The sequence below is a fragment of the Knufia obscura genome (genome assembly GCF_036327395.1).
Source record: "Knufia obscura strain CCFEE 5817 isolate CBS 148926 chromosome Unknown scaffold_6, whole genome shotgun sequence".
In the NCBI taxonomy this organism is placed as follows: Eukaryota; Fungi; Ascomycota; class Eurotiomycetes; order Chaetothyriales; family Trichomeriaceae; genus Knufia; species Knufia obscura.
In genome coordinates this window covers 345,320-358,658 of record NW_027042692.1, presented here as the reverse complement: position 1 = coordinate 358,658, position 13,339 = coordinate 345,320, and the positions used below count along the sequence as shown (strand labels likewise).

The 13,339-nt window shown below is 50.9% G+C and overlaps 5 protein-coding genes across 5 annotated transcripts; 2 read left to right on the top strand and 3 right to left on the bottom strand.

The window, feature by feature from the left end:
• Positions 1-38: 38 nt before the first annotated feature.
• Positions 39-2,415, bottom strand: PMZ80_005626 (uncharacterized protein; the record flags this gene model as incomplete). Its single annotated transcript, XM_064874044.1, has 2 exons — positions 39-510; positions 563-2,415. The coding sequence occupies 2 exons, from the start codon at positions 2,413-2,415 to the stop codon at positions 39-41; spliced, it is 2,325 nt and encodes a 774-aa protein (XP_064729766.1).
• A 1,238-nt stretch (positions 2,416-3,653) lies between these two features.
• ADE4 (amidophosphoribosyltransferase) lies at positions 3,654-5,414 on the top strand (the record flags this gene model as incomplete). Its single annotated transcript, XM_064874043.1, has 1 exon — positions 3,654-5,414. The coding sequence occupies one exon, from the start codon at positions 3,654-3,656 to the stop codon at positions 5,412-5,414; it is 1,761 nt and encodes a 586-aa protein (XP_064729765.1).
• A 615-nt stretch (positions 5,415-6,029) lies between these two features.
• PMZ80_005624 (uncharacterized protein) lies at positions 6,030-6,752 on the top strand (the record flags this gene model as incomplete). The annotated part of the gene is made up of 1 exon (XM_064874042.1): positions 6,030-6,752. One exon carries the CDS (start codon positions 6,030-6,032, stop codon positions 6,750-6,752), a length of 723 nt encoding a protein of 240 aa, XP_064729764.1.
• A 4,420-nt stretch (positions 6,753-11,172) lies between these two features.
• PMZ80_005623 (uncharacterized protein) lies at positions 11,173-11,919 on the bottom strand (the record flags this gene model as incomplete). The annotated part of the gene is made up of 1 exon (XM_064874041.1): positions 11,173-11,919. The coding sequence occupies one exon, from the start codon at positions 11,917-11,919 to the stop codon at positions 11,173-11,175; it is 747 nt and encodes a 248-aa protein (XP_064729763.1).
• Positions 11,920-12,382: 463 nt separating this feature from the next.
• On the bottom strand, positions 12,383-13,223 carry URE2_2 (glutathione S- transferase, nitrogen catabolite repression regulator; the record flags this gene model as incomplete). The annotated part of the gene is made up of 3 exons (XM_064874040.1): positions 12,383-12,770; positions 12,823-13,141; positions 13,196-13,223. 3 exons carry the CDS (start codon positions 13,221-13,223, stop codon positions 12,383-12,385), a joined length of 735 nt encoding a protein of 244 aa, XP_064729762.1.
• Between the last annotated feature and the right edge of the window lie 116 nt (positions 13,224-13,339).

Genomic DNA, 13,339 nt, shown 5'->3' with positions numbered 1-13,339 from the left:
CTTCTCCTCCTTGGTGCATGTAGATGCCACCCCTCCTCTTAGTCTAGAACGATAACATTATTCTGTACCTCGTCTTGCACCTTTCCCGATCTCTTTCGGTCAGACTCTCTAAGGCTTCTGACTACACTCTCCATAATTGCCTTCGCAACTAATGGAGGAACAGCATTACCGATTTGCGTCCTCAACTCCGTCACACTGAGCTCTTTCCCATCATTGGTTCGTCCAAACTTGTACCGAAGTGGGAATGTCTGGAGTGCTGCAAACTCGCGTGGTGTATACTGTCTTAGCCCGCTACGGTGGTAGTTGCCTGGGCCACCGCCGCAGGTTATCGTCTTGGCGAGGGTGTTGGGATCGTACGCAGGCTTAGGTCTCGGAAAGAGGATAGATGTATTGTGGTGAGTGAGCGGCGATTCTCGGTTGGCGCGCTTAAGGGCATCGAGAACCGTAGCAATTGAGACAGCACCTGGGAGGTGAGTTGGGGAAGGCATGTCTGGGAGGGTCTCGCCAGGACTAGGACTTGTTAGTGATCGGTAGGTTAGTAACGCTCAATTTATGAACATACGCTGCAGCTATGATGATGAAACGGCGCCTGAGCTGCGGTACACCGAATTCTGAGCATTTGATGTTGGACCATCGCAAGGAGAATCCTAGGCTCGTGAACTGCTCGAGTAGGGCGTAGAACCAAGGATGGTGGCGGCTGACGATACCCGGTGCTTCTTCTACCGTGACAACGCGTGGTCGGAGTGCTTTGATGATATCTGAGCATGCAAGTAGAGGTACTGTATTACGCTCGTTCTTTTCCATGTTTGGTGTGGTGTTGGCCGACGAAAATGGTTGACAAGGTGGGCTTAGGTGGAGGATGTCGACTCGCCAACCTTCTTTCTGAGCGATCTTTAGGAATTCTGCGGCAGCGATGACCATGCTCTGACAATCCGGGAAGTTTGCTTGGTGAGTCGCAATCTTGTTGCCCTCGTGGTCGAATGCGATGGCTATGAACACGCCTGCCTGTTTAGCACCCGAGGAAACACCACCGCCACCACAAAATCCATCACAGAGGAGGATAGGATCCGTATCTTGCTTGAGAGGCGGCGTATAGCCACGCCAAGTCTCTCGCAGAACCTCGGATTCATCGACCCAGTGTCGGTCAATCTCATCTTCGCTAGGTCGTTCTAGCCGCTGCTCTTGCCACTTACCATACCGATCGTGAACGGTGACATCTTTCCATCTGCAGGTTAAGTCGCCTTGCTTCTCCACCTTAGCCAACGTAGTGCCTGCTTGCGAGATATGGCTGGTTGTGAGGCAGTTCACATCATCGTAAGGTTGGTTCGTGATGTGAAGCTGACGAATTCGTATAACATGCTTAATAGACCGCCGCCAGAGTCCGTGGTCTGCCTGGTCTTCTCCGGTCATTGTTCTCACCTTCTGGACCACTTCGTTGACAAGCTCGCCGGACCTATAAGAGAGGGGTATCCGTGTATCAGGTTCGTTGCTCGCTTCTGTCAATCTCCACAGAAGACTGTCTCTCTGGTGTGGCATCTCTGGGCCAAAGGTTTTTGCTCGTGTGTAGACATACCCGATTAGTAGATGACCCTCTTTCTTATCCTCGTAAATCTTGTGGATTTTCATAAAAGTACCGTCTGCGAATTCAACAACTGTGCCGGGCTTCAGCCTGGGACCGGTGAGTCTGTTTATGTGGATGGCTTTCCTGCTTGGATCAAGAACTCTGCGTATAAGGACCGGCTTCTTGGTCTTCGTAGCTTGCTGTGTACCACTGATCTGAATTTCATCATCTGACTCATCGGTAGCGGAATCATCGTCTAGTTCGATAACTTGGGTATTTCTACCACGTGGCACTGCTGTTGACGGACGCCTAATATGTGTATTCGTATCCGGTTGTATCACCTCCTCGTCCCCTTTTCTGGTGTTCCTAGGCTGGGGACTTGCATTCGGCCTGGTGAACGCGTTGTGAAAGGCGGTTTCTGTTTGGAAGGCCGCGTGACCACTGGTGTATAAGTCTTCTGCCAAATATGTATTCTGTCTCTTCACGAATTCTCCTCCCTTCTTTAACGGTCTTGTATCCACACGCGGACGTTGACTGTTGGAGGGTGTGTTGCTTAGCTCGAGGCTCAGATCTTGGAAGCGTCTTTTCAAGCCTCGTGGAAGTGAGAATCGTGGGTCTAGAGCTTCTGTGCTACCTTGGTTGTCCTCGAGGTCAACCACTATTGCTCCGTCTGGGACACTTTTGGTCATAGCCACTGAATTGGCGTTGGATATGTCTGTTACGGGCTCATTTTCAAGAACAACGACAGCTTGGTCCTGTGATGATTTAGCAGCAAAATGTGAAAGGATCGATGGTTGTGATGCAGATAGTCGAGCAGTACGTTTTCGAGTACGGCTCGTAGCATTAGCAGGCATCTCAGCTAGTGTTGGTGGTGAAGGAATTGTCAAGTGAAAGTCAAGCTGAAGACCCGGGCGAAGAACTTAGGCAGAAGGGCGAGAAGAACATAATGTGAAAGTGACTGGTTTGGACAACGCCTGCCATTGCGGACCTTCTGGGTCGTTGTCGCCATTTCTACTCACCAGCGAAGGCTTACCATAGCACCTGCCCAACACTCAAGGCGTGCTTTGCAGAGTCTAAGCTGAAGAAGCTGCGAGATGGGACTTGAAGTACCTCATGAAGCAGTATTGACCATCTCTCTGTCTTCTTTTGCAGGAGTCTCCGGCTGTAGACTTGGCAATCCTAAACGTCGACTCCCGAGACAGAGCATCAAAAACCTCTTGCTTATAGGGTGCCGCTGTCTTTGTGATATTAGCCGTCAATTGTGGTCAAGGCGTTTTTGGTTTCATAGTCTGGCGTCTGGGCAACAATGCTTTCTGTGAGACATGTTCGTGACCCAGGAAAGACCAAGGTACAGGACATTCATCGCTCAATTTTCCGCTGACACATGGAAGGACGTGAAGCAGCATATGAAGATTCTGATATAACCAAGACAAGCCATACGACACATCGCAGCCATGCGCTAGGAGAAGGCGCATCCTCCAGAATAATTCGACGGCTACATGAGCTACATCTGGAGACGATTCACGCGTCGTTGTTGTTTCCTTTCTAAAGCTCCGAAACAGGACCACCTCAGATGCTTCTCGCAAGCAGCAGGTAGAGCGAACCAATCGGAGCAAGCACGACCGGGAGATCTTGCCGGTAGCGGGGTCGTAACGACTTTTTGCTCGGATGAACCGCGTGGAAATTTCCTAAATACACGCGATAGCAGAACTTGACTTTGCTTCAGTAGTTAACAAAATGATCAAGTTCGATAGAGTCAACTCCGTACTGGACAGTATTTGCCCCGTTCAACTGCAATGCCTTGGGATTAGTTCAAATCGTTGTCGTTCAGATTGTGTACCCTGACCTCGACGCCCTCAGTTTCTTTCATACCAAAAAAAAATTTCCGGTAAGTACAACTGCTTACTGAGCAATCTGGAGGCTCTTTTGATGATCGCAATACGAAAATAAAGATGTTAGACTTCAGAATACCTTTGTTGATACTTCATTACCTGAAAGCCCATACCACCCTACTTGGTTCTTCTCGTCAGCACAACATAGCTAGTTGCTGATTCTTGACCAGGAACAATACTACAACTCCTCGTGCAGCACAATGTGTGGCATATTAGCACTTCTTTTGGCCAATACGGCCTCGAACGGTGCAGCGGCCGACCTCCACGAAGCCCTGTACTTCCTCCAACATCGAGGTCAGGATGCCTGTGGCATTGCGACCTGTGCAGCAGGCGGACGGATCTACCAGTGCAAAGGAAATGGCATGGCTGCAAGAGTGTTCCAAGACGGTTCGAGAGTCGCAGACCTGCTGGGTTCAATGGGTGTCGGGCATCTCAGATATCCTACGGCAGGAAGCAGCGCAAACGCAGAAGCACAGCCATTCTATGTGAACAGTCCTTACGGCATATGCATGGCACATAATGGCAACCTGATCAATGCGCCAGAACTGAAAGAATACCTCGATTTGAACGCCCACCGACATATCAACACAGACTCGGATTCCGAGCTGATGCTGAACATTTTCGCCAATGAATTGAATGAGACAGGCAAAGCAAGAGTCAATGAAGACGATATTTTCAAGGCGTTGGGCAGAATGTACGATCAATGCAAAGGTGGTTGGGCATGCACTGCTATGCTTGCTGGCTACGGCATCATCGGTTTCAGGGACTCCTACGGCATTCGGCCTCTGATCCTAGGTTCCCGACAATCATCAGATGGAGAAGGTCATGATTACATGATGGCGTCCGAATCGGTTGCTCTTGAGCAGCTGGGTTTCAGTATTATCAGAGACATCCAGCCAGGTGAAGCTGTGATTATCGAGAAGGGTGGTGAACCGCACTTCAGACAAGTTCAGGAACAAAAGGCGTATGCCCCTGACATCTTCGAATTTGTGTATTTCGCGCGACCAGACTCGGTGATCGATCAGATCAGCGTTCATCGAAGCCGACAATCTATGGGTGTCATGCTCGCCCGAAACATCAGAAGGGCATTGACTAAACAAGAATTGGACGAGATTGACGTCGTTATCCCGATACCCGAGACATCTGTCACTTCGGCAGCCGTTGTGGCGAAAGAGCTTGGCAAGGAGTACACTGGTGGCTTCATCAAGAATCGTTACGTCTTCCGAACTTTCATCATGCCTGAGCAGCAGCAACGTGTCAAGGGCGTACGAAGGAAGCTTAATCCCATGAGCATTGAGTTCAAGAATCGGAACGTCTTACTTGTGGATGACAGCATAGTCAGAGGCACAACCAGCCATGAGATCGTGACCATGGCACGCGAGTCGGGTGCTAAGAAGGTGCACTTTGCAAGCTGTGCACCACCAATTACTCATGCTCATATCTACGGTATCGATTTGGCATCACCAAATGAGTTGGTAGCACACAATCATGTAGGTGCAGCTGCCATCGCCAAGCATATCGGAGCAGACAGCGTGATTTATCAATCACTCGAAGATCTGAGAGAGGCCTGCAGGATGGCCGCCAAAGAATCTGAAGCTGTCAATGCTCCTTCCGATTTCGAGGTTGGAGTCTTCTGTGGAACGTACATCACTCCAGTCGATCAAGGTTACTTCGATCATCTCGAGCGCATACGTGGTCAGACAAAAAGACTCAAAGTCGAAGCTGAAGCGCGACGTGCCGTGGCATCTGGCATGGCCGGACCCCATCAATTGAAGGTGGCTGCAAATGGAGCAACAGTTAATGGCGACGGGAAAGTTGTTGCAGCTGAAAGAGAAGATGCGAACGCTGAGATACCTTCAGTGAACAATATGACGATGAGAGGCGACGAGGAAAGTCCGTCTGTTAAGACTCGTATGGACATCAGCATTCACAATATGGGGGACTTCAATACTTACCACTGAACGGTGGACGATCCTCGATATTACCTCGGCACAGGGGCTAAGGTTGCACCGCAGCGCATGCTCTTCACGATGCCGTAGAGCATGCCGCAGGACGAATGCTTTTGCTGTGGCCAGCCGTTCTTCGGTAATGAAAAGTTGCATACGAACAACATGTTGCGTCACGGTGCACGAGCCACTTCCGTGGGCTCGCCAACCTCGCTTGGGCCGGCACGTTGCACAGGAGATTACTATTTAGTCCTCTCTTGTGATGCACAGTCCAGTAAGCATCTGACCAATCAGTATACGCAGTGGAATTGCGCCTCCATCAGTTTGGAAGCGTTGCAGGCGTATGATGTCTCCGGCCCAAGGAATATCGGCATACTTGATGTCGTCAGCGAGCCTTCTTGCAGATGAGGTCGCTGATCCTAACATTTGTCAGACGAGCGACAGTAGAAAGCCCATACAACAGGTAGTGATCGTCTGAGAATACGGCATCCAATTACTGGTTCTCCAGGTTCCGTGTTTCATGGATCACAAGGGCTGAGCGGTGTACGTGTAAAGACAGCTATAAAGTCTTATGCTCCCACTGTCGGTTCACAATAGATAGGTAACTCAGCAGGGCCAAACTGAACAACAATGAAGACCTTCACCATATTTGCCGCAGCTGTGCTCGGCGTCACTGCCATGCCAGCTGACCTCAAAACCCAAGATACCTCAGCCTGTCCTTATTACCTACCAGAGGGCAGTTACGAGTTCCCTCACCTGATCGTACCCATCAACAACTCAGGCGTTGCGATTGGCCACTCCTACTTCGCCGATGTCTCCCCAGGCGACTGTGCCACAATCTTCAACTTCGATATTCCTCCTTCTCGAGCAAACCAACAATGCTCCGTCTACTTCACCTTCCCACGTCACGATCAACTCGTCACCTCCGACTACAAATGGAACGGCAACAACACCAGCACCGAAGGGCCAGGTACTCTCGAATTCGTCCAACACGCATACGGTACTGGCGCAACAGATGCAACCACCGGCAACACTCAGCCACCCCTCGGAGCAGATGCCCTCGTCACCGTCAGCAACGCTCAGCCAGGTAACGCCTACAAAGTATGGTCGGGTTCATGCGGTGGAGGTGGTGTTATGAGCTGGAAGTTGAGCAGCCCGGATAGCTATCTGTACTACTTTCAGGATTGGAATCCGTGCGCTATCGGGTTGTGGGTTGTTTATGAGACTGCGGCACTTGCGCAGGCACCGACATGTGGTTCATGCCCTAGCACGAAACAGTTTGCGAGCCATGCTGCGTGGATGGAGGCTTATACAGGTGGTGCTCTGGCAGCTGGAGCTGGTGTGCAGATGTAAAATAACTGTGAAGCACGTCCACTGCCGGATGAATTTTTGGTCCATGCAGTTACGGTGAGAGCGATACTCAGATTATAATAAAACTTGCATATTTTAAAATGAGATTGCTGCAGCGCTCGATTGTCATTACCTCCAGCTTCAGACTCGACCGTCCCATATTCAGTGCTTAGTGGCATCAATCCTGGTCCTAGCTTTACTAGACGCCTATCAGCTGTAGACGTCGGCAAGCTCCATGTGTACACACTGAGCAAATGGATGTGTCCGGCATAGGGAACTCAAGGACCAGCAACGTCTCAGAGACTAAGGTATTGGTCTTCGGCGTACCTGCCATAACTTGAACTCCGCCATTGATCAAGTCTACAGGCTGCAAGTCCTCGTTGACGAGTGCTCTTCTAACAATGTCGTGATATCGCTTGCAACATCAAAAAGCCGTTGTCTCTGCATTTCATCTATCAGGCACCGGCTTCTGTACGAGAGGTAGAACGCTATAGTTCTAGCTGCAGCGAACTTGGTCGACAATGTGGGCCGGTGAATTACAGTGGAATTCGCTGGTGAAGGAATCTCTCTGGAAGCTGATGGCTAGGCCCGCTTAGGCGGGCAAACTGCAACTTCATCTGTGGTGACCCATCCATCTGTGCTGTTGGTTGAGCATGTGGTAGATGGTCGCCACTGACAGCCACGGTAAGCGACACATGTGTTATGGCACATCGATCGAGGAACGCGCCCCAGAACAACATGCATCGGCAGACGCATCCTCACAAGGATGAGACGAACTTTACATGGATCAATCAATTCAATTTGATTCGCGAAAACAGTCCCGAACAGATACACAACCTTGAAATTCGAAGAGAAACCAGAGAAACTATCGAATTACAACGAACTACATTCAGTGAACACAATTTAAACAACAACACACCAACGTGAACACTACGCTTTTCAGATTCAGTCAATTAGGTTCTTTGAACAGTCTCAGTTATCCTATGCACCTTCACCGACAAAATTGACTTACCAGTGGTCTCGGTAGCTTTGCAGACCATGATGGCTCTCACGTCGACTCAAGCCATGCTGACGATGTTCTGGTGCTCGGTCGTATTGGTAGCCGTCAGCAGTATATCCTTGAGACGGCCGGCGATGTGAAAGAAACTGCTGGTAGCGATGATCATACCCGCTCGACCCTTGGTCGTGGCCGCGATGAGAACTGCTTCCTAGCCGAGATCGAGACTCTGATCGACGAGTCCGTGTTCTCTCAGGTCGGTAGTAACCACCACTGGCGTCACTTGGTGTCAAGGTATCCACGGACCGCCTCCTTCTAGGTCGTCGACTATGTTCACTACCGTTTGGCTGTGAAGCTCCGAAATACTGGCCGGCAGCATGGTCACTTCTTTCAGCCGTTGCGCTGTGGTCTCCAAACATGCTGTTCATCATGTTTCTGTACTGCACCTCCTCTTCCCAGTCTGATAGAGGATGATCTAAGTTGGCGATCCGCGCCCGCTCTTCTTCTCGCGTAGCTGCCGCTTCCAAAGATTCCCGGGTTGGTCGCGCATCAGGCCGCGACTGATGGTTTGGGCGTCCACTTCTGTCATCTTGGTATTGGCTTCTAACAGATCTCCTCTGGCTAGGAGCTCGCTGAACTCTTCTCATCATTTCAGAGCAGCTCTTTCCGCTGATTTTGCGCGAAGCTCGGATCTTGACCTGCAAGATAGTCGCGTTGGTGGGCTTTGTGGTTGGGTAAGAACTCTGCGAAGACCAATGCTCTACAGACTGCCAGTAGACTGGCTATGATTGTACTGGCAATGTATAGCTCGGACGTCGAGGCTGACTATTCTCATATAGGTCCCAGACACAAAGGAGCATCTCCCAATTGTCCCGGCGAACAAGTGGCAGAATACAATGCGCCGTTGAAAGGTCGTCAGGCTCACAAAGCCACAATACATGCCTTTCATTGTGCCCTCAAGCTCGAAAGGGCCACACTGATCGTTGAACAATGCTTTGTCAGAAAGCAGATATGCTTGGCACCATGACAGCCTTGTATCACAGCCACCTGAATACGACGTCTATCAGGAATGTTCGTGCCACTTTGTGATATCCATTGCCTGCGCGTGGCCATTGTTTCCTTCCTGTTCACTCGAACACCAGGAGGCTACATAGTCACGGGTCCCACGCAATGAGGTAACGTGTCGGAGAGGTAACATTTCCAAGTTCGAACACGACCTCACTTTCTTGCAATCTTGACGACGAGACACCTCAAACTTAGGAGATCTTCTTCACTACACAGAGTCTATCTTAGCAAGGTGCCAACAGTTAAGATGAGCGATCAATCCATCTTCTTCGACGAAGGTCCAGGCTTTCTACTCGTCAAATTCCTCGGATCCGGCGCTTACGGCTGTGCCGTGCTTGCTTATTGTATTGCCGACGGCCAGTACTACATTCGAAAAGAAGATCTGCGGGCCGGCTCACGTGGACGAGACGGCAGGGACGAGATCTGCAATGCTTTCGAAATACGCCGCATCCCAAACGTGGCCAGATTGCGAGGTTGGCTCACATACATGAATTCACAAACTGCCCACGTCGTCAAAGTAACATACTGGACATTTTACAATGGTGGCACAATAAACGAGATGGATGGGCGTTCACGCAGGTTAGGGAGGGGCATACCAGTACAGTGGATGTGCAGCTGGCTGATGGCAACCATTGACACTATGCTGCAACTTCACAGAGTAGGTTTTACCCACAATGACGGCCACTCTAATAACTGGTTCCTGCACAACATGGGTGCAAACAAGATACCAGCCATCGTACTCGGAGACTTCGGTCTTAGTACTGCTCGTGGTAGTACACGAGGTTGTTGGGCCTCGAGCTGTCGCGGAGACTTCGCTATGTTGGCCCGCAACTTCTCCGACTTGATCCGCGGACGAGCCGTGAAGCAAGAACTTCGTGCGCTGATATCTGATCTCATGCGCTTTACAGCTCACATGACCGAAGTCCACATACTCCATCGCAATATGTCAACGCTTTACGATAGAGCGAAGGCTCTGCTCCGGAGCTTGCCAGCGCCGTGTGCAGCAGGTCGCAGACTGATCAAGGATGGCACACCAGAAGGTGTGACAGTCTGGTCATCTGACTCACCAAACGACTTCAGGAGCAGAGACATCTCTAAGCTGAAGTTCTTTAAGCTCGCCAGAGTGAACGGTCAGACGTGTAAAGTTCTAGGACGCCCACGTGGCCAGAACCCGCTCTATCACAAGCACAGAGCAGGGAGCTGGATGCAACAGACTCGACGACCATTTCTACGAATAGTTCGTTAAAGATTTGCACACGAAGTCTTAGCTGGAAGCGCTCTACATGAGCTTCGAACAACAATAATACCATCATTCCTACATGACCTATTCATTGCCACCATCGTAGTTAGAACTCACAACAAAATCGATCGTCACATTTCCATTTTGCTCACCATCGTGACCGACACAACAGTGCACCAGCAATCTCAAAACAATCAGCTACATGGTCCGTGCACGACTTTCGTGGATCATGGTAGACCGACAGGGTCAAGCGTGAACAAAGGAGCATAAGTGGGACCCAGACAGCATGCCATGCGCTTGCAGACACCAGAGTCAGGATGACTCTTTGTATCAGTATCATCCATTCCAATCAATCGAAGCAAATCATCTCTCTCGCTCCGAGTTGCCATCATCGCTGTCCCTATAACACGCCATCACAGATCACTCTACCAAACACTTATCATGGATATGCCTCGCAGACCATCCACCATCCGACCAATCCGTCAACCAATCCGTCAAGAAGGTCCCTGGCTGGCCTGGCTCCCACTCACGAAGCTGACCAACGCAATCCTGCCAAATGGAAGTCTCAATGACTTCGATGTCACCTGTATCTTTGCACTATGTTCAATGGTGCACTTTGCTTCGCAAAGGGTAACCCCCAGGGACGCCGTGGAAATGGTGCAGATGTTTCTGGGTACACTGCTGTTCTACACATTGGTGATTCTTGCTTTTGCTGTTCCTACGCGTAAGTCGGATGTACCGTGGGAACTGGAGCGTATGCTGACAAGTCGGGTAGGAACATATCGATTAATCGCCGGATGAGATGGGAGGTCGAGGTGCCTGGAGCGGACAGGAGCTGTGGTAGAGGACACTGTGATTCGGTCGAGCGCTACTTTTGTAGGTTTCCAGTCGGAACTGGCGATACTCATGCAGGAGTTCTCTCGTGTCAATACTGGCTGTTGGGCAACAAATGTATCGAATTGGAAACATGCGAACAGCACCTACCATGTCTTCGAACCAGTCGTATAGTCGCAACGTATGACATGGCCATCCGTTTGTACCACACTATTCCGACCACCTTACTCTTGCTCTTCTGCGTTTCGTACTTCAACAAGGAAGTATTTTTATACGAGATATGCGAGTCACGACAACACCTCATACTCCACCTCCGTGCAGTGGCCCCCATTCACTTCTTTGATAGCATCATTCGGACAAGCACTCATAACCGCCACACAACCCACCTCAGCCCTGAGAACGATGTACTCTCCCGCCTTACTAACCGGCGGTTCACAGCGTATCCTCCCTCCACCCGCCTGACGATCCAACCCCGTCACCACCGGCACATTCATAAACACATTCAACGGATCAGGCGTCCACTCCTCCGATATCGAGCCCGGAGCGAACACTCCCGCCGCCGCTGCCTTCCGCAGCGCAACATGCATGTTCTCCGCACAGCTACCGTGTTCGTAGTCGCCCGTCCCGAGGTTATAGTATCGGAAGCGGTCGCAACAGCCGAATAATGTGTCGTGGATACCCGATGTTGTGTCTTCTACTAATGTGAAGAGGGAGAGAGACTTGTTCGTGTATAGGACGTCTTGGCTCTCAGCTGAGGGAATCAGCTTGGAGAGGATGGAGCGTGTGCGGGATGCGGAGAGGTATTGGATACCGGTTTGGAAGGGGTAGGGGTTTACATTGTCTGGCGATGGGGTGGGAGCTGCTTCTGCTGAGCGCACAAAGCTCGTGGGGATGTCGCTGGTGGTGTTGCTGTTGAAGACAAATGCCCAGAAGTCAATGACTTGGTTGCCGTGAGGGTTGGTAAGCTTGAGTCTTTGGCCTGCTTGGAGTGAGACGTAGTTGCCTGTACGGGCTGGTATCGTAGTGCTGGGCATGGCGAGTACGGTGTTGTCTATTTGATGTTGAGTGCCAGCCGGATCGTGGTGATCAAGGGCACAGTAACGTTCAAGCCGACGACAGGAGCTGCCATGGTGCACTGAGGAAATCGCTGGTTTCACTGATACAGTCCGACACACCATGTGCGGAAAAGCCCGACGGTGCAGCTAGGCCGGGAACGATTGAGCGCCACGGGCGTATGCTAATTCCCGGAGAAGAGCGCGACCATGTCTCTGATAGTCAGCCGTCCTTGCCATTTTGGACCTGGCTGCGGGCGGTTTAGGCACTTAGTACACCGAGCGAGTACCACCGGACATCCCCGTGATACTTAAAGCCTAGGCATAGTAAATCCAGAAATTCTTGCAATGATCGACATCTTCCGCACTGGCTCGCCCGGTTTAGGTAGCCGGAGAAAGCCGTCTCCGTTGGATCTAGGCTGAGTTGTTCATACTCTTTCCACCCTCACGTCTTACTCGCCTCATCCAACGACTTCACCATATCTTCAATCTTTCGATCCTTCGGCAACCCATCCTCTCCCATATTCTCAGCATCCATCTGGGCCTGTCTCGTGGCCCAAACTTTCTTTACTGATTCCATCTGCTTCATCCGCTCATGCCACGCGCTCACGTTCGCATACTGCGACAAAGGTGTCTCCCCCACTGGCAATGCCAGCGCTAACGGTATGATCTCGTTCCATGGGAAGAATGCAAGATCCACGTAGGTACACTTTTCGCCTACCAGCCACGTCTTGCCTTTAAGTGCACCGTCGAGAGTTCCAAGTACGATGTGGACTTGCTTGACATACCGCTCAATCGCCGATGGGACGTTCTCGGGATGAAGCACAGTAAACCTGACCATGTTAATCGCTATACCCACGAACACGGGACGTAACCACTGCATACCAAGCTGCCTGTCCAAAGAACGGACCCTGCCCACTCATCTGATACATCAACCACTGATACGACAAGGCCTTCTCCTGCACGGTCGAGTGAGACAGCTTATGCTGCGTGTCATACTGCTCGATCAGGTAGAGGATGATCGCTCCAGACTCCCAGATCAATACATCCGTGTTCGGATCTTCCACGGCGGGTACTTTGCCTACGGGGTTGACGCGGCGGTACTCGGGCGAGACTAGCTTGTCGAACGTGAGTTTCTCGAGTGTGTAAGGAAGGGAGAGCTCCTCGAGGATCAAAACTGGTTTCCATGGGTTTGGGCCCGATGCTTGAACGCTGGTGTAAGCATAGATTAATTGGGAGATATTGTGTTGCTACTCACAGGAGACCCAGACTTTGATCGGCTTCATATTTGTGGTTGTTGCCATTGTGCTGGAACTTAGTGTCAGGTCGCGGGTCGCATAACTGGCATGGTATGGTACATATATATGCCCGTCTGGGTCGCTCTCGGCCGATGAATGACACT